General features: G+C 50.4%; 13 protein-coding genes across 13 annotated transcripts; 9 read left to right on the top strand and 4 right to left on the bottom strand.

Annotated features, from left to right (window-relative positions):
- Positions 1 to 244: 244 nt before the first annotated feature.
- On the bottom strand, positions 245 to 758 carry N7473_000414 (uncharacterized protein; the record flags this gene model as incomplete). The annotated part of the gene is made up of 4 exons (XM_057146354.1): positions 245 to 271; positions 358 to 439; positions 555 to 586; positions 663 to 758. 4 exons carry the CDS (start codon positions 756 to 758, stop codon positions 245 to 247), a joined length of 237 nt encoding a protein of 78 aa, XP_057014240.1.
- Positions 759 to 982: 224 nt separating this feature from the next.
- Positions 983 to 2,880, bottom strand: N7473_000413 (NUDIX hydrolase; the record flags this gene model as incomplete). Its single annotated transcript, XM_057146353.1, has 3 exons — positions 983 to 1,826; positions 1,888 to 2,453; positions 2,851 to 2,880. 3 exons carry the CDS (start codon positions 2,878 to 2,880, stop codon positions 983 to 985), a joined length of 1,440 nt encoding a protein of 479 aa, XP_057014239.1.
- An 803-nt stretch (positions 2,881 to 3,683) lies between these two features.
- N7473_000412 (SPX domain protein) lies at positions 3,684 to 6,144 on the top strand (the record flags this gene model as incomplete). Its single annotated transcript, XM_057146352.1, has 2 exons — positions 3,684 to 5,948; positions 6,010 to 6,144. 2 exons carry the CDS (start codon positions 3,684 to 3,686, stop codon positions 6,142 to 6,144), a joined length of 2,400 nt encoding a protein of 799 aa, XP_057014238.1.
- Positions 6,145 to 7,168: 1,024 nt separating this feature from the next.
- On the top strand, positions 7,169 to 8,912 carry N7473_000411 (NAD(P)/FAD-dependent oxidoreductase). Its single transcript, XM_057146351.1, has 3 exons — positions 7,169 to 8,170; positions 8,236 to 8,479; positions 8,552 to 8,912. Exons 1-3 carry the CDS (start codon positions 7,363 to 7,365, stop codon positions 8,814 to 8,816), a joined length of 1,317 nt encoding a protein of 438 aa, XP_057014237.1. The 5' UTR covers positions 7,169 to 7,362; the 3' UTR covers positions 8,817 to 8,912.
- Positions 8,913 to 9,315: 403 nt separating this feature from the next.
- On the top strand, positions 9,316 to 11,295 carry ilv3C (putative dihydroxy-acid dehydratase; the record flags this gene model as incomplete). Its single annotated transcript, XM_057146350.1, has 3 exons — positions 9,316 to 9,730; positions 9,823 to 10,034; positions 10,111 to 11,295. 3 exons carry the CDS (start codon positions 9,316 to 9,318, stop codon positions 11,293 to 11,295), a joined length of 1,812 nt encoding a protein of 603 aa, XP_057014236.1.
- Positions 11,296 to 11,589: 294 nt separating this feature from the next.
- Positions 11,590 to 14,514, top strand: N7473_000409 (WD40 repeat domain-containing protein; the record flags this gene model as incomplete). The annotated part of the gene is made up of 8 exons (XM_057146349.1): positions 11,590 to 11,629; positions 11,693 to 11,850; positions 11,909 to 12,060; positions 12,124 to 13,070; positions 13,121 to 13,255; positions 13,310 to 13,441; positions 13,498 to 13,796; positions 13,864 to 14,514. The coding sequence occupies 8 exons, from the start codon at positions 11,590 to 11,592 to the stop codon at positions 14,512 to 14,514; spliced, it is 2,514 nt and encodes an 837-aa protein (XP_057014235.1).
- A 342-nt stretch (positions 14,515 to 14,856) lies between these two features.
- Positions 14,857 to 15,967, top strand: N7473_000408 (uncharacterized protein; the record flags this gene model as incomplete). Its single annotated transcript, XM_057146348.1, has 2 exons — positions 14,857 to 15,133; positions 15,204 to 15,967. 2 exons carry the CDS (start codon positions 14,857 to 14,859, stop codon positions 15,965 to 15,967), a joined length of 1,041 nt encoding a protein of 346 aa, XP_057014234.1.
- A 392-nt stretch (positions 15,968 to 16,359) lies between these two features.
- N7473_000407 (uncharacterized protein) lies at positions 16,360 to 18,368 on the bottom strand. Its single transcript, XM_057146347.1, has 2 exons — positions 17,920 to 18,368; positions 16,360 to 17,860 (listed from the first exon to the last, which is right to left on the bottom strand). The coding sequence occupies exons 1-2, from the start codon at positions 18,177 to 18,179 to the stop codon at positions 16,411 to 16,413; spliced, it is 1,710 nt and encodes a 569-aa protein (XP_057014233.1). The 5' UTR covers positions 18,180 to 18,368; the 3' UTR covers positions 16,360 to 16,410.
- Positions 18,369 to 18,819: 451 nt separating this feature from the next.
- Positions 18,820 to 21,438, bottom strand: yme2 (uncharacterized protein; the record flags this gene model as incomplete). Its single annotated transcript, XM_057146346.1, has 3 exons — positions 18,820 to 19,376; positions 19,431 to 21,176; positions 21,234 to 21,438. The coding sequence occupies 3 exons, from the start codon at positions 21,436 to 21,438 to the stop codon at positions 18,820 to 18,822; spliced, it is 2,508 nt and encodes an 835-aa protein (XP_057014232.1).
- A 226-nt stretch (positions 21,439 to 21,664) lies between these two features.
- On the top strand, positions 21,665 to 22,315 carry N7473_000405 (EMI1 family protein; the record flags this gene model as incomplete). Its single annotated transcript, XM_057146345.1, has 1 exon — positions 21,665 to 22,315. The coding sequence occupies one exon, from the start codon at positions 21,665 to 21,667 to the stop codon at positions 22,313 to 22,315; it is 651 nt and encodes a 216-aa protein (XP_057014231.1).
- A 612-nt stretch (positions 22,316 to 22,927) lies between these two features.
- Positions 22,928 to 23,938, top strand: N7473_000404 (purine and uridine phosphorylase; the record flags this gene model as incomplete). The annotated part of the gene is made up of 1 exon (XM_057146344.1): positions 22,928 to 23,938. One exon carries the CDS (start codon positions 22,928 to 22,930, stop codon positions 23,936 to 23,938), a length of 1,011 nt encoding a protein of 336 aa, XP_057014230.1.
- Positions 23,939 to 24,091: 153 nt separating this feature from the next.
- N7473_000403 (uncharacterized protein) lies at positions 24,092 to 24,610 on the top strand (the record flags this gene model as incomplete). Its single annotated transcript, XM_057146343.1, has 1 exon — positions 24,092 to 24,610. One exon carries the CDS (start codon positions 24,092 to 24,094, stop codon positions 24,608 to 24,610), a length of 519 nt encoding a protein of 172 aa, XP_057014229.1.
- Positions 24,611 to 25,132: 522 nt separating this feature from the next.
- Positions 25,133 to 26,797, top strand: N7473_000402 (uncharacterized protein; the record flags this gene model as incomplete). Its single annotated transcript, XM_057146342.1, has 3 exons — positions 25,133 to 25,895; positions 25,962 to 26,273; positions 26,388 to 26,797. The coding sequence occupies 3 exons, from the start codon at positions 25,133 to 25,135 to the stop codon at positions 26,795 to 26,797; spliced, it is 1,485 nt and encodes a 494-aa protein (XP_057014228.1).
- Between the last annotated feature and the right edge of the window lie 165 nt (positions 26,798 to 26,962).

The raw sequence follows: 26,962 nt of genomic DNA, 5'->3' as shown, positions 1-26,962 counted from the left end.
CCAACAAAGCTACAAAGAAAGTTCGCGTATGTGTGTTTGTTGTGAAATTCACTTGGTTCAAAACACTACCATGTCTGGTAGTTCTCTCAATTCTGGGGTATCTTGAACTCCGCACACCAATTACGCCATAATGCTAGTACACCCAAACCCGCAAAACCCAAGAGACTCCGCTGTTATCCACCCACGCGACCACCAATATTGCTCCGGTATATCACTCGATCAGAATGTGCCTAGTGAGTCTCGATCATCCTTGGAATTTGCGCAAGGTTTTCTGTTCCAAAAGAGAACCAATTCATGTCAGCGATTTCTTCCCAGCCAGACAAACACCCCATTCCAAACGAAAAGAGGCAACCATACCTCAGTGACCTTGCGGACAGAATTGGCCGATATATTCTTTTCGCCTGACTTGCGTGATCGAATAGAAGCCTCGCGCATCAATCTAATTGTGGGTGGTTAGCCTGCTGACCCTTGTAAGACCGCAAAGCTCCGAATTCGAGATGTGCAACTGGACGCGACCAGGAAAGATAAGGCGGGAAGGAAAGATTTAATCATACTCTTGCATGAATAGCATGTAGTCGAGGAATATCTGGTGAAACAGGCAAAAGCCCCCGTTAGCAACGAGATCCAGCCGCGTTGGGAGACACTTCATAGCTGTGACATACCAGGATATCGGCATTCTTGCTCACACTGCGATTAGAGTGCGCTTTGACAATGCGCTTGACCGTGCCGCGGGGGTAGAGCTTCTGTGTTGCTGCCATGGTGCTGGGTGGGAGTTGAGTGCGCGATCATTGAGAGACGAGGGGATTGTTTAGTTACTTGCGGAGCTTGCGGCGGGTTGAAGGTGTGGGGAATATTTGGATTAGGTAATCACTCTTTAAACCTGGGTCTCTGACCAGTGGTAATGTCTATGTATTACAGTCCCAATTATTATGTATATACCATCTAGATCTAGCTAGCGAAAAAGAAAGTTGAGATCGCCTCATTAAAGTCGTCGACGAAGGAATCGCCAGGCCGTAAATGCTGCTGCTGAGCCGAGAGCCGCGCGCCAGGCGAGGAATACCCAGATGGCAACCCGCAACCGTTGATAGTATCCTCGCAACATGATACCCACCGCATACGAGGTACCATCGGCGGTGCGATCGGCAGGGCCATAGTAGCGACCAACACCTAGGCCTCCAATACCTACTTCATTGTGGTCATGATCATCTGCACCGGGGGTAACAGGCAGCGCGGCGGTCTCGCTATCTGCGGCGGTGTCCGTGGGCCGAGCGCCCATTTTCACTTCGCGCGAATTGCGCTTTCGAAGGTTATATGTCAAGATACTCACAATCAATCGGAGATCGGGCGCCGTGAATGTGGGGTATTTCCACAGCTCGACTGCAGTGTGAGGAGGAAGCATGTCCAAGAAATCGGCCAGGACCCCGAGTGTCAGGCCCCAGAGTAACAGAGGACGGTTCAGATCACCTGACTCAGCCTGGTTGCTCAAAGTCCAAGCTTTGAATCTTGATATCAATGATTTCTGTTTCGTAGTGTCGTCGGGGACGAAGCCGGGAACCGAGGTACATTGCTGGGTTTCTGAGGAGAGTAGTCGCACGGCCGCGAACTGCATCCAGCCCATCAGAGATCGAACAGCCAGACGGGCCATATACCCGTATTGTCCTGCGAAGCGCTGTGAAATGTCCACATATTCAACGGTTCGGAGGGAAGGCGATAGGAGAGCTCGGAGTGGGATCCAATGTGTCGAAGCTACTTCGGTGGGCTGGAGTTTCAAGGTTGGACAATCGTTGCGGGTGGTCAGGAAAACGAACGGGCAGAGGACCATAAGTCTGCAAGGGAGAAGCAATTAGTATTTGAAGAAAATTGATAACAAGCACAAGCAATACATACGGGACCGATCCCCAGCTCGTAGTGACCACTCGCTCGGGAAGGTTGCCCACGCTGATCACATCATCCGTCGTCAAGTCAAAGCCGATCTCCTCTGAAGCCTCCCTAACCGCCGCCGCTCGATCGTCCTCATCTTCTGGATCTCTCTTTCCACCAGGCAATGCGACATGTCCAGTCCAGCGATCTCCCTCGCGCGAAGCACGCTTGATGAACAACACCTCCGGATCCCCACGCTCGACCCACGGCTGAGCGAAGAAATTCTGCAACTGTTGCTCAATGGGTAAGGACGTGTCATTCGCGATAGTATCCGAGCCTGGCCAATGGTCATAGGTCGGTTTTACTCGTAGAATCAGGGCGACAGAGGCTCGCTTCTTGCAGCCCGGTGGGTTGGGGACATGCGGGTACGGCCGTCGACGCAGCTCGGCTAAGACGCCGTGGAGAGGGGTGGGACAGGCCCGTTGTGTTTTTGGGTTGGGCAGGCTCCGCCATCGGATGCGGATCAGGGAATATGGCACGCGACACCAGAATATATGAAACGCCGAACTGAGGCCGCGTGTGGAGGGTTTGTACTGTTGTATATGGACTATCGGCAATATGATGCCCGCGGAGACTGGAATGAATTCCGACGACTGAGCCGAGGCTGACTAACGTGATCGGCGAGATCCGAAATGGGTTCCTAAGGTTTGGATATAGACTTGGTTGGGCCTTTTACAATCGTATACTTTAAGGTGAACGTGTCCAGGATCAATAGGCTTAACTGACATTGAAGGGGGAGAAGTTTCTGGGTGCCCAGAGATGAACAGTTACAGATGTGTATAGCCAAGGACAACGGGGAAGTCTAGATAGTATGTTGGGAAGGAGAATAGCGTAGAGAATATAGAGTCATGGACTGATCAAGATGTCATTGAAGCAGGCAAATATTTAACAGCCTAACAAATGGCACGACATCTATAACAACAGGTTTACCGCTAATGGGCACGTATAGCTATGTTCCATAGTTGCGATTGTTCAAGGCTGACCTTACTCCATGTTCATGGGTGTGGGGCGCTGGCTGAGATTGAGTTCTCGAGGGTTTGCTGATATATCGCAAGTAGGAAGTTTGGTCCGTCTACTAGACCATGGCTATCGTGCATCAATCGTTGACATATCTTCTCTGGTTGTTAGCATCACTTGATTTTCCAGCTTCTCTAGAAATACCCGAAGTAAACCTCCCGGAGAGCAACATAGACGGGCCGGGACTCAGGTAAGCAACCGAAATCCACTGCGGCCCCAGGGCCGTGGCCAGCCCCAGTCTTAACAAGTTAGCGTAAGCCATTCACGCTGCAATGTCGAAGACGACCATCATTTACCCGTACTACCGCTGCCGGATTAGGATTAGTCCGGGCCAAGTTAAGTTAGTCCGAGTCGCAGAATGAAGCTCTGGTCTCAAGCTAATCGAACAGGAGTCGCTGATTGGCTGAGAAGCTGCAAGCGGCAGGAGGAAAGCTAGCCACTGAAGGTCGCACGTGCAACCGACACCTCAACGCCATCCCACTCACTAGTTACTCGCTTCGCTTTTTCTCTTCGCCGTCGAACCCTCCAGCTTTCTACGAATTGCTTCATTTTCAATCAGCGAGTGATAACCAGCCTTCAAGTCATTGAAGTCCGGTATTGTTGGATCACTTCCGGGCCTCGTCGTAGCAATTGCCCCATTTGCCCGCCCCCGGTGGACACTTACGATACCACCGGCAGAGGCGACATAATCACAATCACGACCCCTCCCATTCTCATCTGGCCTACCTACCCTCAGTTGAGACACCATGAGGTTCGGAAAGACGCTGCGGAATGCGGTGTACCCGCCCTGGAAGGGCAAGTACATTGACTACGCTAAGCTGAAGTCCCTTCTGCGCGAGCATGATGTCACAGGTGCGGATGCGGACGCCAGCGACTCAGACGAGAGCCAGTGGACCGAGCAAGACGAAGAGGCCTTTGTGCAGGAACTTCTCAACGTTCAGCTAGACAAGGTCAATACCTTCCAATCAGAGACCTCGCAGCAGCTCCGAGAGCGTACCACCGCGTGCGAGGCCAAGCTTCGCCCGTTGGCACCGACCACCAGCCAGGAACCTTCGGACATGGACGATCCAGAGAAGCGCACAATCGCTTCGGAAGTTCTGCAAGAACTCGACAACATCACCAAGGAAGTCAGTGAGCTCGAAAAGTACAGCCGTATCAACTTCACGGGTTTCCTCAAAGCCGCCAAGAAGCACGATCGCAAGCGTGGTGCCCGTTACCGCGTCAAGCCCCTGCTGCAAGTGCGCCTGTCTCAAACACCCTTCAATTCCGAGGACTACTCCCCGCTGGTGCATCGTCTGTCGGTGATGTACTCGTTTGTGCGCGAGACCCTGAGCCAGGATATTGTGCAACCTAAGGAGCCAGAACGTGGGTTCGGACGAGATGTTTATTCGTCCTATAAATTCTGGGTGCACGTCGACAATGTTCTCGAGGTCAAGACTTTTATCCTCCGCCGGCTGCCTGTGCTGATTTACAACCCCGGAAGCTCGAAACATTTGGATGGTCTGACCGACGACCCAACCATCACCTCCCTTTACTTTGATAACCGCCAGTTTGATCTCTATAACCAAAAGGTCGCTCGTGCCTCTGAAGCCGGCTCTTTGAGGCTGCGGTGGACCGGACAGCTCAAGGACAAGCCACCTATCTTCTTGGAGAAGAAGATTGTAGCAGAGGACGACAGCAGCCGTGAGATCAGAGTGCAGCTCAAGGAGAAGCACATCAAGGAGTTCCTGGATGATGAGTACCACTTGGACAAGCAAGTTCACCGAATGGAAGACATGAATGATGGCGAGGGCTCCGTCGAGGCTCAAACCCTGAAGAGCAATGTGGAAGAGTTGCAGGCTTTCATTAAGGAACACAACCTGCAGCCCATGCTACGAGCTAACTATACCCGCACTGCATTCCAAATTCCTGGCGATAATCGCATTCGCATCTCCCTCGACACCAATCTCGCTCTGATTCGTGAGGATTCCCTCGATAGCGAGCGCCCTTGCCGTGAGCCTTCCGAATGGCATCGCACTGATCTGGATGATGCTCGCATGTCATACCCCTTCGACGCTATTCGAACTGGCGAAATAGTTCGCTTCCCCCACGCTTTGCTCGAGATTAAGCTGCGTGGTAAGGCCCACGATGCTGAGTGGGTGAATGACCTGATGTCTTCTCACTTGGTCAAGGATGCACCCCGCTTCTCCAAGTTTGTTCATGGTACCGCCCAGCTCTTCGAGGATCACGTCAACAGCTTCCCCTTCTGGCTTAGTGCGCTGGACAACGACATCCGTCGTGACCCGGAAACTGCGTTCCACGAGGAACAAGAGCGCCTAGCCAAGCGTGCTGAGGACGACATGGCCGTTGGCAGTTTCATGGGCGGCACAGGCAGCCCCAGTGGCCCCTTGTCTGCATCTCCCTTCAGCCGGTGGGGTGAGCCTGGTAGCCGCTCTGCCATGCGTCGTGCCTCTGGCATCAGCGAGGGCCAGAACCAAACACAACGACGTATCTCTGTCGTTGCGCCTCACCCGCGCCGTGAACCCGAGCCCGTTGCCGAGCCTGTCGAGGAATCCCAGGAACCCGAGGAGCCTCCCTCCCGATTTGCCGCAGTTTTCAAGTCGCTCGGTATCAACCCCAATAACTGGACTGGTCGGGAAGTTGTCTCCCTGCCCCCTGGTGTGCGCCACCCGGGCATTTGGATCAAGGACTCTGGTCCCGTTCGTGTGGAAAGCAAGGTCTGGCTCGCCAACCAGCGTACATTCATCAAGTGGCTACACATCAGTATCCTCCTGTCCAGTCTGTCTTTGGGCTTGTACAATTCTGCCGGCAAACACAACCGGATCGCTCAAGCTTTGGCTATTGTCTACACTTTCTTTGCCCTGTTCTCTGCCGCCTGGGGCTGGTACATGTACGAGAAGCGCGCGCGACTCATTCGACAGCGCAGCGGAAAGGATCTCGACAACATGCTCGGTCCGATCGTAGTGTGCATTGGTCTGGCTGTTGCGCTAGTCCTCAACTTTGCCTTTAAGGTTCGTGCCCGTCTCCCACCTCATCTATCCCTTTGATCCTATACTAACGCTTTAAAAATAGTACAAGGCTGTGTTGAACCAAAGTAACGACAGTGGTCTGCCAGTGCACTCCAATTCTACTGCCTTTGTCGGTGTGCAATCCGTCTCCTTCCGCGACGGCGCTGCGCAGCTGATGAACCAGCAGCAGGTGCTGTAAACAGAACTATGGTGGAATGGATGGGACAGGGTCCTATTCGTAGGTTGTGCCGTCGTGCCCTGGCTGATTGTACATACTTTCCCGTGTACATAGACTTTGTGCTGGGGATTTGAGTTTTCTTTTTTTGCTGCATTTGTGGAGCCAGCGGTGTATGTATTATGAATAGTCTGCGTCGAATTGAGGTTTTCCGGATGTGATTGTGATTTGCTTTGACTGTAACTTGCAGCGCATGACTGTAGGGCAACGAATTTTGAAGTCATTCGTTATATTTGATTCTCATGTTGATCGGCAACACCATTGCTCAATAATCCAGCTTAATCATTCTATCACAATTATCCAGTTAGTTACATGCGGGGTACTTAGTCAAGTGGCGGGCTTGTTCGAGCGGGGAGCGAAAACTGATAAGAGTTCTACGCCCCGGGGAAAGTTCGGTTTCAGAAGGCCTGTCGATAGCCAGGCGGCCTAGACTAATTCAAGAGGACTTACTGAACACTGTAGTTAGGCAGTGCCTTGTTAGACGCGAGAACACTATGACTTACTAGTTTAACTCAAGACGTGTTTTTCGTAGAGCTTTGGATTTCTCATATATCTGACACATAATCTTCTGGCATTGGTTCGCATTCCCCAAACCAAGTCAATTTATCTTCCTATCTTTAGATGTCACGAGGTCCAGCCGCGTAGATCAATCGGCGGCGTTCAATGGATTTGAATTTGGGTTGAGGGGCATCTGGACCCGGTCCGTGAAGACGGTCCGTGTGCCCGGCCCGCTGGTTGGACGAGCACTCCGCGATTAATTCAAAAGTGCATCGTATTTAAAGGGACTACAACATATGTTAATATAGATAGTAGTGAGGGAATATGGACTAGGATAGTAATTTCATTGCAAATACAGCTCTACTTCTCGCCAATATCATCTTACAGAATATCTAGTATTCTCGGTTCAATATGCGAACTATATCACCACGTGACCGGCTCAACGGTTCACGGCCCGTGAGCGAGAGCGGAGTGGCTTGCCATTCGAGATAAACTAGTCACATAAAGTCTGGATGAATTGAACATATAAATTGTCGATTTGCCCCAGGAATTGGAAAAAGGATAAATCATCTCTTGCCAATCCGTCGATCAGACATCACATCGACGTAGTTCTCAATCACCACCGTCTGATTGAGCAGCTATCAGAACCCGCTTCGAAAGAACTCATCTTCTGGCTTGCTTAACATGACCTCAAGCAACACCTCATACCTCATCATCGGAGCCGGTGTCTTCGGCGTCTCAACCGCCTACCACCTAATCCAAAAATACCCCAATGCCTCAATCACTCTCGTGGACCGAGATGCATACGACGCCGAGTCTCGGGTAGCCGCATCCTGGGACTGGAACAAGGTCGTCCGCGCCGACTACGACGACAAGATCTACTGCAGACTTGCCCTCGAAGCACAAGATATCTTCAAGTCTGACCCGCTCTGGCAACCTTATTTCCACCAGACGGGTGTCTACTGGACGTGTCGCAGCGACTATGCGCAGAACGTGATCAACCATCACAAGGAGCTTGGCCGCAATGATGATATCATTGCCCTGCCTGTTTCTGAGGCGCGGAAGCTTTACGGCGGTCTGTTTGATAATGCGGATTATACTGGCGTTAAGGAGGTGCTTATTAACAAAGCTAGTGGATGGGCTGCGGCTGGAGATGCCCTGCGAGCTGTTACTAAGAAGTGTTTGGAACTGGGTGTTAAGTATGTGACTGCTGAGGTTGCCACGCTGGAGTTCGATGGTCGAGGTTCTTGCACGGGTGCGAAGACGAAGGCTCGTCAGGTTTTGTCTGCTACGCATGTTATTGTCGCCGCGGGCGCTTTCACGCCCACGTTGTTGGAGTGGAGTGCGGCGAGTAGTGGCAATGCGGGTCTGAGGGCTGGAGAGAGGATTCTGGCTGCGGGAATCACGACGGGAATGGCTCAGTTGAAGAAGGAGCAGTATGAGAAGTTCAAGGATATGCCGGTCGGCTTCCAGGGTTATACCCCCGAGGAGGGTAAGCTATTCGTTGTTGGAGTTTGAATCAGTATACATGAGGTTGTTGCTAACTGTTTTCTTCAGGCAAACCGTTCATCGGTAGCATCCCACCCACCAAGGATGGAGAGCTCAAGTGGTGGGGATCCAAGATTTTCACAAACACCCGGGAGGTCTTGCCTGGTCGTTACATCTCATCACCTCCACCAACCCACGACTACAACCAGTGGAAGGTTCCCGGCCCTCTCAAGCAAGATATCATCGAATCCCGGAATCTGTGGTATGGACCCGCAAGCGCGGACTGGGAGATGACGAAACACCGAATTTGCTGGTGAGTACCTACCTAACCATTTCTAATAAATACCCTTTTACTTGTGGGTAGAATTAATCTAACGCTCAAAAGGGACGCTTTCACAACCTCCTCTGACTTTATCATTTCTCCCCACTCCGCCTCTAACGGACTATACGTCGCAACCTGCGGCTCTTTCCACGGCTTCAAGTTCTTCCCCGTGCTGGGCAAGTATATCACCCAGATGCTTGAGGGTGAATTGGAGTCTGAATTGGTGGAGAAGTGGGCTTGGGATCGCCAGCGTCCTGATTCTTCGGAGAATGTGGAGTATCCTAACTCGGAGATGAAGCATCTTTTGCAGCCTGCTGCGAAGCTGTAATAGGTTTTTTGAAGTGGAGCACTCGGCCTGGAAGGCTGCATTTGACATGGATGCGCGTTTGCGTAATGTATTTGACGAATCATATGATTAGCATAGAACAAGATTATTCTTTCTTTTTTGGTGTTTTGCATCGTTAGTTTAGTAGCGTAGGTTGGGCTGATTGGCTGAGTGAAAGCTTCGGCTCATAATCCACGACGCCGAAATAGTAAGGGAATGAGAATGATCCAAATGTATTGAGGTCGGGGAATGTCAAATATCGCCGAACAGTATTTAACCAAATTAAACATCTTGCATCAAAGCAAGCTTCGAGCCAGTGCACTGATCTACAAATGCGGGGTGATAGTCACGGAATTATATCCGGTCGGAGTTAGGCCGAATGACACCATCCACTCAGGAAATGGGCATATATAAGCCTGCACAGACTATTTAGCAATTAACACAAACAACCACAGGGATTGACAAAGCAAGTCATCCTTCATTCGATATAAGTCAATTCACCATGACCGAAGCTGACCCCAATCCCAATGGGGACTACGACCTCGACAACCCTATAACATCCACCTCCGGCCTCCGCCAAGGCCTAACATCCTACGGCGACGCCCACTTCTCTCTCTTCCTCCGCAAAGTATTTATCAAAGCATTGGGATATTCCGAAGATGCCCTTTCCAGACCCATTATTGGCATTATCAACACGTTTTCGGGTTTCAATCCCTGTCACGCCAATGTACCTCAACTTATCGAAGCTGCTAAACGCGGCGTGCACCTAAATGGTGGATTGGCGGTGGAATTTCCGACTATTAGTGTTCATGAATCGTTTTCTCATCCGACGAGCATGTTTTTAAGAAATTTGATGAGTATGGATACTGAGGAGATGATTAAGGCGCAGCCTTTGGATGCGTGTATTATGATTGGAGGTGAGTAAATTTTGTTCTTGAACTTGATGGGTGGTATTTCTTTGGAGGTCGATGCGATTGTATAATGATGTTGACTTTCTCATTCTGTACAGGCTGTGATAAAACTGTTCCCGCGCAGTTGATGGGCGGAATTTCAGCTAATAAGCCGATTCTCCCGCTGATCACAGGCCCAATGCTACCGGGTAGTCATCGTGGTCAGAGGATCGGAGCATGCACTGATTGCCGTAATAATTGGGCGGCATTTCGGGCTGGTGAAATTGATGTTGAAGAGATTGCTGCTATCAATGAGGAGCTTGCACCAACAGTATGCTCCCCTACTCATTCTACGTAAAGGCCTCTTAATCTCTGTGACCGAAGACTTATGCAGATACACTCGATAGATCGGCACCTGTGGCGTTATGGGAACCGCCAGCACCATGGCGTGCGTCACTGCAGCGCTAGGAATGATGCCTCTCCGAGGTGCATCTGCCCCAGCCGTGTCTTCTGCTCGACTGCGAATCGCGGAGGAGACTGGGGCGAACGCAGTTGCGGTTGCAAAAGCTCATAAGAAGCCTCAGGAGATATTGACCAAGGAGTCGTTCTTGAATGCGATTACTGTGTTGCAAGCGATAGGTGGATCAACCAATGCTGTTGTCCATCTATTGGCTATCGCCAACAGACATCCAGATCTGCAAGGAGTGATAACCTTGCAAACCATTGAAGAGATTGGCAAGAAGACACCACTATTGATCGATCTAAAGCCAAGTGGAGATAATTACATGAACGATTTTCACAATGCAGGGGGTATGATGGCGCTGTTACAAGTTCTCAGGCCATTGCTTCATTTGTCTGCGAAAACAATCAGTGGGCAGACTTTAGGGGAAGTTCTGGATGCAGCCTCGACCAAGAGTCTTTCCTTCGAGCAGCATATCATTCGACCACTTTCGAATCCTCTTTATCCCGCGTCTTCTCTGGCCGTTCTCTATGGCAATCTTGCTCCTAATGGTGCAGTGGTCAAAGCATCGGCATCAAAATATCGATCCTTGCTCTCACACACGGGCCCAGCGGTGGTGTTTGAGAATTCCGCGGATCTCGCCCTCCGGATCGACGATCCAGAACTTGCGGTCACGAAGGACAGCGTGTTAGTTCTCAAGGGTATTGGCCCAATTGGCAATCCGGGTATGCCTGAAGCAGGCCTGATTCCAATTCCCAAGAAACTGGCTGCAGCAGGCCTGAAGGATATGCTGCGTTTGTCTGATGGACGTATGTCGGGTACTGCTGGCGGTACGATCATTCTCCATATCTCACCCGAAGCAGCGCTGCCTGGGTCACCGTTTGGAGCAGTCGAGACGGGTGACTTTATTACCTGCGATCTCGAGAATCGAAGACTTCATCTTGACGTCTCAGATGAGATCCTAAAATCTCGGATTGAGGAACGAAAGCAAATTTTAGAAAGTGAATCGGGACCAGTTCGAGCGAGGCAGCAGAGAAGAGGGTATCGGGGCTTGTATGAGCGGTCGGTGAACCAAGCGCATGAGGGGACTGACTTTGACTTTCTCACTGCCAACGGTGTTTCGGGGCAGTGAGTTGAACATAGAAATAGATAAGACCGGAATGAAATAAGATTCAATTAAATGATCAATGCGAAGATGTGAGGTATAGAGATGCAAGTATAAGGTGGCATGCCCTGAACCCTACTTAATTCCCAATCGGGTTAAATCCCTCGCGCGGCGCGTCGCGAACGCGTCTCCGTCGGACAAGTCGATCATCAACTCCCGGACACTGCGACACTACAGGGAGGGGTTGGACATGCCCCGGATTTTCTGATCGTGATTGCACCTTTTTTTGATTGAGATTCAAAGGGTGGGCATCTTCTCGCAATGAGCTTCGATCCCCTTCGCCCTCGGGGCCGACCAGCCCGTAAGCCGCGCCTTTCAATGTCCTGCAATATCTTCTACTGACACCTTGATTGCTGCGATCTAGACACCCCAGGAACGACGGTGCTGGCCTACACCCCCGATGGACGACGCGTTATCACTGGTGGCTCAAACTCGGCTATTCGAATCTACACTGTCGACCAGGATGGAGAGCCCAAGACGGTTGATGGGAGCATTGATGGACATTTCGCGATCGGTGCCACGGTACGACGACAGGCAATTGGACGGACCATGATGTGGGAGAACTGACAAATTGATCTAGAATGAAACGCTTCTGCTGGGTGCCGAGGATGGAACTGTCTGGTCCTACGATGCGGTCTCGGGGAAAATGGGAGGCCTGCTTGTTCGATGCGCTTTGCCAGTGAGAGACATTGCCGTGTCTCGTGATGGCGTGTGGGCTGCAGTTGCAAGCGAGTGAGTGTCATTCTGAAAGAAACCCTCCAAATGCAGGGAGACACTAACGAGATGCTCCTTCAGCGAACTTACGGTCAAGGTCGTCAAAATCGAGGACATGACACAGGTCAAATACCTGCGGGAACAAGGAAAGGGAACAAAGCACGTCACATTTGACCCCAATGGGCGTTACGTGGCAGTCTCAGGGACAGATGGTATTCTATATGTCTACTCATTGACCAACGAGGAACCAGAGGTGGTCCGCAAACTCGATGGAGTCATCCGAAAGCTCGAGCCGGATGCGGAGGCGACAGCCAAGGCTGTCTGGCACCCAGACGGCACCGCATTCGCAGTTGCAGAGGCCACCAGAGATATCTCAATCTACTCGATCTCGGAATGGAAGAAGGAGAAGAGCTTTGCGGGTGGTCATAGTGGGGACATTACCTCGCTGAGCTGGTCCCCCAATGGAACTATGCTCGTATCTGCAGGAGCTGATGGGAGGATTGTGCTTTGGGAAACGAAAACGCAAAGGATCATCCAGCGCTATGAGTTTGGAAACGTGCTTAACCTCGCCTGGCACCCTACCAAGAACTCTCTCTCGTTCACTACCTCGGATGGAGAATTGTTCATCTACGACAATTTTGTCCCCAAGGACCACGAGTCCCAATTGCAGAAGCCGCTCCAGGCTGCGCCTATATTCCCGGGACCTTTGACCGAGATCTCCAACAATCTGCCACGGACATTGGCGGAGCGTTCTAAAGAATCTTTTCAGAGACCAGTACGGGCAGGCTCGCCCGACTCGCTCGATGATATCCTGGGCGAGGATGAGGATATGCGTGATTTCGTCGACGATGACGATGGAGCCGGCTATGCGGAGGAGCTCAATTTGTTCGGCAAGCGACCAAATGGTTATCTTGATGAGCTAGACGGGCCCGACAACAAACGTGTTTACACAACTCCCTTGCCACCCAAGGCTCATCCACCACTTCAGCCAGGCAGTACGCCGTGGGCTGGCAACAGAAGATATCTGTGTATGTATTACTGATTTGGCGCTGAGGGTCACATTTGGTAACATATCCAGGCTTGAACCTGACGGGTGCCGTCTGGACTGTCGACCAAGAAACACATCACACTGTGACCGTAGAGTTCTATGATCGAGAGCTCCATCGGGACTTCCATTTCACCGACCCATATCAATATGACAAGGCGTGTCTTAGTAAGTAACAATCAATCCTAACTGTGATTCTTTCTTGTTACTAACCGACTACAGATGAGAACGGCACTCTTTTCTCCAACAACCCATCTGATGGTAGCCCTGCAACAATCTTCTATCGGCCACATGAGACATGGACTGCACGAGCAGATTGGCGAACACAATTGCCCGAGGGAGAGATGGTTCGAGGTTCGTTCACGATACGAGCTTCTCTACAATATGCTTATACTGACTGTTCATAAAAGCTCTGGCTCTGAGTGAGTCCTATATCGTTGCAGTGACAACAAAGGACTACGTGCGCGTATATACTCTATTTGGCACTCCCTTCCGAGTGTACCGACAGAAGAGTCAAGCTGTGACCTGCGCTGCTTGGCGAGACTACATCATGACCATCGGAAATGGACCTATCGGAGCTGATGGTCGACATGCAACCTTGCAATACACTGTTGAAAATGTCAAGCGTGACGAGATCTGCCAAAATGAGGATGTCGTTGCCCTGCCCACGGGAGCGCAGCTGCAAAGTGTTTTCTTCTCGGACACAGGAGTACGTTACATACAGATTCGTTCTATTTACAAAGAGTGCGAGATACACAACGCTAACCTTGCTCCAGGACCCGTGCATTTACGACTCGACCGGTGTCCTGGTCGTGCTTCAGCACTGGCGCACGCCCGGCCAAGCCAGATGGGTACCTCTCCTAGACACCAAGCAGCTCTCTCGTCTTGCAGGCGGTCGCAAAGAAGAAACCTACTGGCCCGTTGCCGTCGCGCAACAAAAATTCCACTGTATCATTCTCAAGGGTGGCGACAAACACCCATACTTCCCGCGACCACTACTCAGCGAATTCGACTTCCAAGTCCCCGTCTCCAGCAACCCGCCGAAAGACCCCGACCACGAAGATGCAGCCAACGATGGCTCACGGTTCGAAGAAAGCTTCGTTCGTGGAAACATCCTTCTCTCGCTCTTCCGAGACCTCATTTCCTCTACGAATGCCACCGCTAGCCAACGTGCCGAGTTGGCGCGCAAAGAACTGGAGATTGACAAGACTCTTCTTCAGATGCTGGCCGTCGAATGCAGAGAAGGCGAAGAGCGTGGTATGAAGGCACTTGAACTGGTGACTATGATGAATGATCGTAATGGCAAGATGATGGAGGCGGCCGCCAAAGTTGCACAGCGCTATGGCCGAGGTGTTTTGGAAGATAAGATCCGTGATATGGCGGAGCGACGAATAATGGGTATGGGTGATGACGATGAACTGGCTTGAGCTGGGGACTGGTGTTGGGATACCAAGGATAGAGCATTCTGATACATTATTATTGAGCAAAATTGGATTTGCTAGCATTCTCAACTTGACTTGCCTCGCTTCTTGTAAAATTATCCCCATTGGCACGCTGTAAATAGCACAGTTTAGTCTCCTTTTGTACACACGATAACACATTGTATACAAAAGCGCTACGATTGGCCCGCAGATCCCGACGAGAAATCGAGAAACCGGAAAGGCGGAGATCTCGACCAGCCGCATCTTCAACTCCTCCACTCTCCTCCAACGAACCCAACTCCATGGCATGATCGCACTCTCGAGCTCACCTGCTCACTGCAAGGCAGAATGCCGAAGCTGCCATCGCATTCACGCTCCCTTCGCTTGGCGCTCCAGCCATCAAGAGCGGCGGGCCGCTCGGTCACTTCCTCGCCGCGGAGAACCCTCGCACATCCGCGTCATGGCATCTTGAATGACCCTTGGCTTCCTGCGCCGTCTACAGTGCCACTTCCTACAGCATATTTCTCGCCGACTGGTGTACGCAAAGATTTGAATGGGCTAGGTGGCGGTCCTGGGAATAATGACCACAAACCGCCGGATGAGCGGGTCTTGAAGCTTGGAAAGAGTGAGTGTTGAGGAAGTTACCTCTCAGTCTATGTCGCTGTGTTGCTAACTAGCTTTTTTGCAAATTGCAGCGCTACGAACACTATCTCCTCTACTACCGACAATATTGTACAATACCCTTCCACCAGAAATCCTCGCGCCGAGCGTTAACCTCCACCTCTTCCCGTCAACCCACCCACATCTCCCCACCGTCAAGGGACGCACGTTGTACCGCGCTGCGCTATGGACTGTCCCTGTAGCATGGAGTAGCGTCCCACTTGTGGGAAACGTGAAACTACAAATCTTGAGCGAGCGCATCGTGCGCGCGGGGACAATTCTCGACCCGAAGCACGAGGACCAACATGACTGCGGCGATGAACGGCTAGTCGTACGATGGAGAACAGAGCCGCGCACAGATAGCCGGCCGTTCCACGATGTGAAGAAGTCATCTGGAGCGCAGAGCGACAGCTCGGGCTCATCGCAGACGTCGAAAGCAGGAGCAGGCTTGACGCCGGGACAGAGTCACCTCTCGTCCTCGAAGAATGGGACAAATAGAGGACTCAGTGTGCTCCTCGGTGGCGAAGAACCCATTTTCAAACTCTCCAAAGAGGGACAGTTCACTGGGCTGTTCATCTTTTCGTTCGACGAAAAGGGTCGTATCTTGACGCATACTATCGAGCATGCTGATGAAGCGGAGGGCTGGGACCGAACCTCTAAGTTTGTCACGTTGACTGACTGGCTTATTGGTAAGGCTCGCGAATCTCTTGATCCAACGCCAAATCCGGGGCTAGCCATTTCCTGTGAGAACTATGGGTCGGCACCCAGTCACGCAGATTATCATTGTCGGCGCTCATAAGCTTGCCACGAGTTCGGCTCCTCGAATCTATGCTTACGCTTCATAAAGCTGATCCCTAGTTGGTATTACCAAAATGATGTGATTGATACTCATTTTCGAGTGCAGCTTTCATTGGATCATACGGAAAACCTTCATAACACTAGGATAACCTGTGTCTACCACTGTTTCACCTCCGCCTCTCTTTGAATAATCTTTGGCTGGGTCATGGAGATCGCAGTCGACATCTCTCTCCAATCGCCTCTCTTGTTTTATTGTCAACGTGTACTATACCCTCTGTCTGATGTATTACTTGGAATGAACATATTCAGTATTCTACGATAAGGCTTTAGCTGCCTCTTTAAGAAGAGTAGTGAAGCAAATGATATAGTAATTAGAAGATGAGACAAGTTTTCTATCTTGTTTCTCAATTCAAACAGCACTTTTCGATTGACTGTATCTAGATCTTACACCCTCAACTTTATCTTCACCTTCACATCCTTCGCAGGCTGGAAAGTTCCCCACGTCGTCCAATTCTTAGGAACCACCAGCCCACCTTCGTCAACAGAAGTGATATCCCACATCGAAACAATACCCGCAGTAAACGCCAATATAGCCCTTTCACTAAGAGCATTATTCTTAGACCCATACAATCCATCCGCGAACGGCGCAAGGTTAGCAGCACTAACCCGCTTAGCCCCGGAAACAGGATCCGTCACAATAAACCGAAGAGGATCATACTGATCTGGATTCGAGAACCGCTGCGGATCATTGTGATAAACACCATGTGGCATAATGACATTCTCACCCTTGCGAAGCTTATACGTACGCGGCTGGGCCGCATCTTCCGCAGACTCGGCGAGAGTCATATCAGCCTCGAGCTTTCTGAAAGAAATGCCCGCAGAATGCAGGCGGACGGACTCGTAGTAGCAGGCCTTGAGGAGAGGGCATGAGTCGAGAACCTTGTCAAGGTCCATGTTGAGTCTGGGCGGCTCTTCGAATGGGAAGCCTGTTTCCTGGCGGCTTCGTCGAGATGATTTCACGTACTTGGAAATATCTTTTCGGATTTCTTTGAGGAGTTCGCTATCCGCAAATATGTGCGTGATTGTCCAGAATGTGATCTTGGATGTGTATTCGATCACGTCCCAGTATAGAGATAGATGACCTGCTGCACTGGCGGTTGGGGAGAGTTCCAGTTTGCGGAATGTTCTCATGCGCTCTTTGACCAGCTCGGATACGTCGTCGAGCTCGCGGAGTTCGATTCCGGGGTCGATCCCGTCGTCCCAGGCGCTGAATGCCCGATAGAAGACCGACATGATATGGAGAAGTCGATCGCGCGCTGGGAATCCTGCGGAGATATTGGGCGTAGTAGGCACCCATCGACGCAGGCCGATAAATAATGGGACAAAATTCTTGTCCAGGGTCCAGAGGTCTGTGAGGAAAAGAGGGAAGTTCTCAACAAAAGCCTCGCCCATGAGGAATGAGCTCAAATTCTGACCAACAAAGCCCCTGATGAGTTCGAAGAGCCTGGCCTCGCAGGTTGATTGGTTTTCCTCAGATGTGGAGACGCGGCCATCGCGTTCCCATTGGAATTGGTCAACTGGACTGCGGCTAAAGGTCACCAAGTTCGGCATGTTGCGCTGCAGCATGTTGATGATTGCGGTCGAGACATCGCTGATGAATGGCTCTCGGCTCATAATTCCAGATACACCATCGCTGATCTCTTGGTTACCCGCCAAGCGCAAGTTGCGGATGAGACTGCGATCGCCAAAGACGTTTTGGAGAGCTTGATCTAGCAAAGGGGCACTTGATGCGTCTGGTGAAGAAAGAATAGTTTTCACCATTGATGGCGAGACGACGGTATCGTGGGTTTCACCGCGCAAATAGACGCCAAATACAGACTCGCCCATAGAGTCTCTGTATATTTGATTAGCACGTCGTTGAAGGTTTTTCATGATACGGATGCTGGTACAAACCGGAATGACCCAATAAGGCCCATATGATCCCACAAGAAAGAAATCCCATGGCCTACCCATGGAAACCAATAAGGCGCTAATCGTGAAGTTCGAGGCTCTGCGGGATCATTGACACGCTGGCGACTCCGGAGACCCGAGATGACGCGGGTGGCGATGCAAGAAAAAACGAAAACAGCAAAGATTGTGGTCCAGGTCAACTCAGATAATCCATCTCTTGCTGCTTGAATCGCTCCATGAGCTGAGATATCGTAGGTCGCCATTTTTGTGATCGGCGTACTGCGTCAGGAAACAGCAAAACAATGTCGGGTTGGCTGTCCGTAGACACGGGTTTGATTGCTCCTTTCGGACCCACACAGGCTCGGGTGTGAGTGGAAGAGGATATATGAGAAGATCAAGTTGTTCCTCTATTTGACATATCCAAAATATTGTCACTCGCGGTCCTTTCGGATGATACTTACGAAGTTATCGCCTGAAGGGGGCCTGTCTATTTTTAGCCGAAGGTTCAATGTTGCAGTCTTCACCGCCTTCTGTATATCAAGACAGTACTACAAATGGCCATATCTTTCTGAGATGTTATCAATTATTATTGGTCGACTTTCTTCGAATAAGAATATAATTCGACGATGGGAATAAGGTTATTACACTTATTTTGAAGGTGCTGCAAACTCACAAGTCTAAATTGTGTTATATATCGAGACTGGAAAGTGTTTATCCAAGCAAGCCAGCGCTAAGTAGGCCGTAGAGCTACCAGTACAGGGTGTGATATGCAAAAGAGATTTTGCTGAAAAGGTCGGAAATGGTTATTTGACTGGAGATGCACCTATGTACAAACATATCGAACTCGAATACACAAGCAACCTTGACGGTTTCCAAAGCAGAGCACCAAGCAAAGCCACTACCTTATTTCTCGCTCTGCAGCAGCTTAGTCAAAGCTGCACTGTCATTCTCGTACTTGAGAATCTTAGTTTGCGAGCCCTGGATCTTGCGTAGAAGCCACTCAATGCGAGATGTCAGCTCCCGAGGGTGCTTCGGAAGTGATCCCAGCACCTGTAGCTCCTCTTCGTACTTGCTGATGCTCTTGTTCTCTTGCCCGATGAGTTGTCCGAGAATCATCAGATCAAGACGACCCTCAAGTGTCTTGTTCTCGATCAGTCGTTGGAAAGCAGCTTGATAGACCGGCTTGCCAGGCTTGATCCACCGTGGGAAGCCCTTGACAGAACCGACGGAGATTAATTCGGCCTGCTCCAAGGCTCGAAGAGTAGCCTCGCCGTCATTTTTGAATAAGTCTGATAGTAGGACCTTGTTGTACAAAAGAGATCCATCCTTGGCGTGGGCAAGTAATTTGATCAAGTGCCAGGCTTGCTCGCGAGTCCACTGAGGGGTGACGGTGTCTGTGCCCAGAATGAAGATCTTCAAAATTTCCGAGGCTGACTGGTCGATTATGCGGTCCACCGCAGCTGTATATATGTAAGTAAATATAGGACAGTAAAAGTGATTCGGAGTGAACAAACCTTGTGGAGTCTCTCCAGCCTCGATTCGGTGTGCCATGAACTCGAGGTCGGTAATACGGCCGCCCAAGACCTTAATGCAGTCATCCAAGCCAGCCAGATTGCGTGTCGGCTTTTCTTTAGCGCCATCGGCACCGCCGTCTGCTTCCGTATCAAGGTGACTCATCACAAAGCGATGACCCACCTCAAGGGAACAATCGCCCAGACCGATGGTGCGGAATACCTGGTTTGGAAGGGCCTTGCTCAGAGGCTTCGAGAACGACGAGTCTGTAGTGAGGAAGATCACATGGGCAATGTTCGCCGTCGTCAAGCCGGCTGCCCACTCGGTGAGCTTGTCAAGAACAATGTCACCTTCCGAGTCATACACGAAATTGTCGATAACCACGACAGGTCTTTTCTCAGGGTGTGCCTCGAGATATTCATCGTCGCTCATATTTGCATCCTTGTCCTCATTGCGTCGACCTTCAAGTGCTACCCGCTTCAAAGCGACGGCGGTGTTCTGCCAGATCTTGCTGAGTTGCGCGTCCAAAGTCTCGCTAAATCCGGCCTTGGTACCAATCATTCCTTGCGCAGCCAAGTCGATGAAACTGCTGATGCTGTTCATCCAGGAAAAGAGAGGTCGGTATCCAACTTGAGATGCAGCTCGAGAGATCTTGGCAGTGTCACCTCTAGCATCTTGAAGCTGCTTGCAGTCAATGACCAGTTTGTATTTGTGCTCTTTCAGCGTCTGTTCCAGCACCAATTCTCGCTTTCCAGAGCCGCGTGGTCCGTGTATGACGATGAAGGTTTCAACAGTCTCGGTTAACCACGCTTGCAGCTGCGAAATATCATTTTGACGGTCTTCCCAGATAGCAGCCAGCCCTCGTGGATCCGTTCGGCGATTTCCAAAATACATCCTGTTGGCTTTGCTGACTTGTTTGCGAACCCATTGCACGACTGGATAATCTTCGGTATGAAGCGTGGACTTGATTTTGACTTTGATGAAGAATGTACGGATCGGATCGAAAATGATTACTGTGATTGCCGCCACCAGGGCTGCGATAGCAGGAATCACGATGCGGGGGTGGTTGACAATCCAGTCCTTGATCATAGACAGCTTGATCTTTCGCTCATAATTAATCTTGAAGCGGGTTCCAGTTTTGCCACCTCCTTCTGCCTCGCGCACCACATACCCGTGCATGCAATTTCTTGCCATCACTGCGAATCGGGGCCGGCTGAATCGCAGAACGGCATACCTCGGCTCGACCTTGGAATCACTGGGCTGGGGTTGGATATCCAGAAGCTTTCCAAAGGGACGGAAAAGCGTATAAAGAGCTTCCTGTGTTAGTTCCACAGCTCGGCCTTCTGCAGAGTCCGGCAAAAATTCAACTTTCAAGGACTGGCTCGGGATCCTTGCCAAATCCTCGATCCAAGGTCTGCCTTGTACCAGGTCAATTTCAGCTGTCTGGAATGGATTGTACCATGGTTTTATTGGGTTCTTGCTCAGATGGTCTTGCACAGCTGCTCTGACGTCTTCGTCGTTCATATCAGGCTTCCGGGAGTATTTGATGAATGCGCCTCCTTCTTTGTATCGCGGAACCACTTCTTTGATTTCCAGGCCAAGGCTAGCTGGCAAAGCACGCTGTGCAATAGATGTTGGGTCTGACGCCGCGAGGTCTGGATTGTTGATTCTTCTTAAGGTCCCCTCGAGGGGCTGTATGTGACTGAGTGGACCCCGCAGGAACCATTGCAGGCGTTGTGGGAAGATGTCTGATTACTGATTAGCAAAAGATGAAATTTATTCCACTTGCATCTATTGAGACTCACTATTCACGTAGAGAATGCCTTCATTCTGGTTGAGCTTGATATGCCCTGACCGTATGGATGACGTCGAACGTATGCTGACTGGTGAGGTTCGTCCAAGTGGAGCAGCTCTCCATCCCAGAATAGAAGGGTGGTAGACCCGGCCGGTAGAGCTCCATGGTGAAGCTCTTGCAGCCGTATAGGCTCTCGTAATGAGTGCATGCCTCATCTCAATTATGGCACATCTGGCCAGGCACAGGAGTTGAAGAATGTCAAGGGTGTCAAGGTTTCGTTCGGCCGCTGGTGAATGACGTCGCGCGACATTCTTATCGATAAGGATTGTCGATCGTTATCAGACAAAGCACGTGACTTATCTGATTATCGTTCGAAAACCGCGTCTCGACAGCATCGCTGTCGTTGCGAACAAGTTATTTTTCACAAAACAAACAACCAAGATGGGCTGGCTATGGAATTCAGGTCCTACAAAGGATACACCAAAAGAGACACTCCCCACAACCAGTGTCCCCGAATCAACACCTCAGATTGCAGCACCGCCCAAGCAAATGTCCCCGGACGAACAAGCCGATCTTGAATTCAAGCAAATCCTCGCTGAGCTTCAACAAGCCGATGCTGAGCTCTCCGGCAACCAAAGGCAAGGTCCAGAATCATTCAATGGTTCTACTACTGCACCAGCCAATCCCGACACCGGCGCACCCCTAGCACAGCCCGCCTCCTCCATCGCCCCAGAATCCCTCTACGCAGACAGCATGTCCTGCCGAACAACATTCGATTACGCCTTCTTCTGTCAATCTTTTGGTGGCCAATTCGTCAATGTCTATCGCTATGGAGAGCTCCGGTCCTGTAGCGAGCACTGGGATAATTTCTGGCTGTGCATGAAGACCCGCGGATGGTCGGATGACTTGCGGAGGAAAGCCATCCGCGCACATAACCAGAAGAAGGCTATCAAATACAAGACTGGACCCAGTAGCGAGGATGTCTGGGATGTTCGACTTGAACCCGCGAAGGACTCCTTCAAGGGCGATTTTGCGGCCCTTGAGAAGGAGATGAAGGCCGAGGAGGAGACGAAACAAAACGCTACCTCTTGATGAGGTCCGAATTGTTTCTGAGATTCTGAGATTCTGCCGTGTATATAATACCTCTTGTTTGGCGTGAATTGTGTACAATATTCTGATGCTCTAGAAGTCTGTCGATTTCTCCTCTCTGAAATGATCAATGGCCTTTCGTTACAGTTCGAGCTTTTCTGAACCTCAAACCCAAAGCCCAATTAATTTCGATAGTCCAGTCAGTTGTGGCGAAGGAACCGCGACCTGCTAACAAGTAATTGATTAGTTGCACTCGGATTTTCCTATCCAGCAGCCGCTAATTGCCTCATATGTGCTGGTGTGTTTTTAGTTGGGGCAGGGCAAAATGCCCAGCGCTTAATATCGCATCCTCGTTGGTGTCCGTCAGTCCGTGGCATAATGAGGCTGAAAGATCTATGTCGACCGACCCCTCTTTTGTAAGACGGGTTTCTCTTGGAATAAGTAAGTAAGCTTGTCTACAAGCGCCATCAAAGCTTGAGCTGAGTGCGAGAACAAGCAACTATTTGACTGTTGCATTCACAATATCCCAGATCGAAGGACCTCAAGTGTCCCTAGTTGAGTGATCTGTTTCTTCCATCCGATTCTGCGAAAACAGACATGGCAAGATCAACAACCATGGAGACTCTCCAACAGTCACCCTTCTCCAATGACCAATACACCGTGGGATGGATCTGTGCGCTTCCAATCGAGTTGGCAGTAGCCAAAGGCACGCTAGACGAGGAACACGGGGCCCCGCAGACTCCCACAGCAGAGGCAGATCAGAATGCTTATCTTCTTGGAAGAGTCGGTAATTTCAAGGTGGTCGTCGCTTGTTTGCCTAACGATCAGATTAGCTCAGTATCCGCCGCAGTGGTCGCAGGAGACATAGTCTCTACCTTCCCTAAGATCCGAATTGGCCTTTTGGTAGGAATTGGTGCTGGAATTCCAGATGAAGACAATGATAGTCGACTCGGCGATGTGGTCTTCAGCAGTGATAAAGAGAGCGGAGGTGTCGTTGTCTATGATTTTGGTAAGCGTCTCGCAGACGGCTCTTTTCAGCGCATCTCAATATTGAACCGCCCACCCAGATCGCTAAGCTCTGCCCTTGTTCAGCTCGAGGCAGCACATATGACACGCGAAACCCATATCTCACACTATATCGACACTATGTTGCAGAAGCATCCGATTATGCGAAAGGCTGGTTACCGTCGGCCGGCTCAGGACACAGATCGCCTATTCGATGCTCACTATCAACATTCCGCTGGTCGGACATGCAAAGGATGTGATCCCTCGGAGGAGGTATCTCGAGAACCACGCCAAGACAAGTATCCACTATGGACAATTGCTACTGGTGATTCTGTCATCAAGCATGCTCCTACCAGGGAGGAACTCAAGCAGACGCACAATGCGATTTGTTTGGAAATGGAGGCATCTGGATTGATGAACAACTTCCCTTGCCTAATCATTGGAGGGATTTCTGACTGCGCTGATTCTCATAAAAATGATCGCTGGCATGCTTATGCTGCTGCGGCCGCGGCTGGATGCGCTAAGGAGGTTCTTCAATATGTCCTGCCAAAGGAGGTTGACCTGGCCTCCGCCGCTAAAGATGTCCTTGGTCAAGGTACGAACTTCGAGACCGTTCGGTGAAAGATCAGCACTGGAACCGATTATTGATTATTGTATATAGTTTCCGAAGATGTTTCCAAAATGAAAGCCGTGATCATGACAGGACAAGTAAAGAATATCCTTGGCTGAATCAGCCCTCTCGATTTTAGTGTACAACAAAAGTTGGCATTCAAGATGCGTCAGGAAGGCACAGGGCTTTGGTTGTTAAATTTGCCTGAATTCCAACATTGGCTATCTGCGCCCAAACAAGTCTTGATCTGTCCCGGCATTCCAGGAGCTGGTAAGACGGTAATGAGCTCAATCGTGATCCACTTTCTCAACACCACATTTAGGAAAGATGCCGACGTCAAGGTTGCATTCTTGTTCTGCAGCTACCAATCTCAGCATGTGCAAAAGTCAGACGACCTGCTATCAAATCTTCTGAGACAGCTTGCGTACAGGAACAGCGGGAAGCTATGTTCGCATGTAGAAGACCCTTACAAAGAAAGACTCGCAGCTGATTGGACAGCCCTGGATCACGAGAAAATGACCTCTGCACTATCACATACGGCACGCTCATACAAGAAGATATTTATCGTTGTTGACGGCCTTGACGAGCATCTTCCTTCGAACCCAGAGGAGCGACGGCAACTACTGTCGGAACTTTTCAAGCTACAGAATGACTTGCCAGTCAGCTTCGCGCTTTGTTTCTGAGATCATGAGCGCATTGAAGGATATCCGTCCAAGGAGATCAGGGCAGTTGATGAAGATGTGCTGAACTACGCAAATACGAGAATCCCGCTTTTGGTGCGCGGCACCAAACCGAGCTATGTCTGGCTTCATTCGAAAACTCGGAAGCAGGTACTTTAACAGTTCATACGATGAAGACTGGAGCCAATGCCCGAGTGGGGTCACGAACATGCACCTCGCAGCCCACTTTGGACTGAGCGACCTTAATTCCCAATTCTTGAACAACAATGGAGACCTTGCAGTTGGAGATTCCAAGGGCCAAACGCCGCTCCTCTATGCAGCTTTATACACTCGGTCTTGTGGAGTCCTCTAGTCGCGTGGGGCGGGGGCGAACCCCTGAGGGTTTGTTTTTCGGATTCTTGGCTCACTACGATAGCAAAATTTACTTGTGGCCCCCCGTAGGAACGCCGTTTGTTTCTTTGCCTTTCTAACAACCTCACACGATTCTTTCCAAGAGCAACCGAGGCTACGTTCCCCAATTCCAGCATGGGGCTACATCTTCCCCTGGAGATACTGCATTTGATCGCGATTTATTTGCAGGACGCAAAGGCCTCTCTGGTTATATGCACTCGAGTATGCCGTGAGTGGCAGGTGGCTTTCGAGGCATTAATCTACTCCCGACCGATCCACGTGATAAGTGCTGATGGAGTCAGCAAAGATGACTGTGAGAGGTCTATGTCGTTGAGTCACTTTCAGAACGTGACCTCTGGGAAAGGACTTGCCCGGCGAGCCTTGATCCAACATTTGAGCTACCACATTGTGGTTCCTAGTGATCTCCCGGATTGGCAGACTCGCAAAAGAAAAGGATACAAAGTCGAAAACAACATTCGTCATGAGAATGATCTTGCATTTCAGTCCGCAATATTGGACCTCTTCAAAACGCTGAAATGGTGGGATCCTTATCTGCGCCTTTCGGTTGAGGTGGCGCTGCTAGGTCGCGAACCCGGAATAGAGCCTCACACATATGATTGGGATATCGCAGGCGAATACTGCTATGATTATAAGGAAGGAAGGACGCAGTCAGTCCCTGTCTACCGGGCACGATTCCTAGACAACGCAGCGTCCTTTCTCCCGGATGTCGCCTGTATCGACCGTCTTTGCTTTGATGATGACTTTCCTTTCCATCGAATATGGGCCGGATCGGCCCTGCAAATTGCTCAGCGCTGTAGCACTCTTACTCAGATGATATTGAATCTCGATGAGTATATCCGTCCAGATCACATTGAATATATCCAAGCAAGGCGTCAAGGTCAGAGGAATATCTACTTTGGATAAGGTACTTACTTTGCGAGCCGAAACGCTGATATTTCGATAGCTCTGGCCGACGGTCTTGTGAAGATGCCACGTAGTCTGAGAACATTCCAGCTTCTCAATGAGATGGAATGCCCTTGGAAAGATATGATGGCGGGATTGAATGTGCTTCGTTCGCCTATCGACTTTCTCTCGCAGAACATCCTAGGTCTGAGTCTATCACTCAGAGAGTTAAGGATTAGCCAACTATCGCTCGCACCAGACGTTCTGTTTCCTCTGGATACAGAAAACCATCCCTTGTCGACTTCCCAGTCCTTATACTGGCCTTCATTGGAAGTAGTAGAGCTGACTGGAGTACCTCCAAGGCTTCCTTCAGGTGCGTTAAATATCTCGCTATCCACTTTTGGTTTCGGCCCTTTAATTGCAACTCGGTGAACTTGCAGACGCTAGATATTGCTTAGTTGGTCTTACTGATACTTCCGTTATACAGGCCAGTGGGTTGTACATCCAATACCCGAAGACCAAATAGAAATCGACGAAATCGAGGACTGGGAGAGGGTTATCTGTGACTTGGAAGAAGGAACAATTTCCCGCCCGATTTTTGACAACGACCATTTCCACCGAACCCTAATTTCTTTAGGCAACGCAGCTCGTCTGATGCCCCGTTTGAAGTACATGCTGTACGAGCTTTCACATAGTCCGAACTTTCGATTTCAATTTGAGCCCAATGCCTCATCTGGAAAGGCAGCGTGGCAGCTTCGTTGTCCAGATCTCTATCATCCAAATCAATTGGTAGCGGATGCCTGGAAATGTCCGTTGGCGGAGCTAGATGCGGACTTGCCTGCGAAATTTATCAAAACGACTATTGAGAACTGGGACCAACACGGAGTCAAATCTTAGAGTATGGGGCAAGACTGAGGTGACCTTCTCCGGACACTATGTTCGAGCACTATCATGAAAGGTTCTATTCTACGTGCAGCGTGAGCTTTACTATATTACCATCCCTTCCATTTCCTCACTTATTTTTAGCTCGTGCGGATATTGCGACACAAGTCACAACACTAG

This window comes from Penicillium subrubescens, assembly GCF_028828155.1.
Source record: "Penicillium subrubescens strain IBT 31985 chromosome Unknown utg000001l_segment0_segment0, whole genome shotgun sequence".
Classification (NCBI taxonomy): domain Eukaryota; kingdom Fungi; phylum Ascomycota; class Eurotiomycetes; order Eurotiales; family Aspergillaceae; genus Penicillium; species Penicillium subrubescens.
Note: the sequence above shows the minus strand (reverse complement) of the source record. Positions and strands in the feature narration are given on the sequence as shown.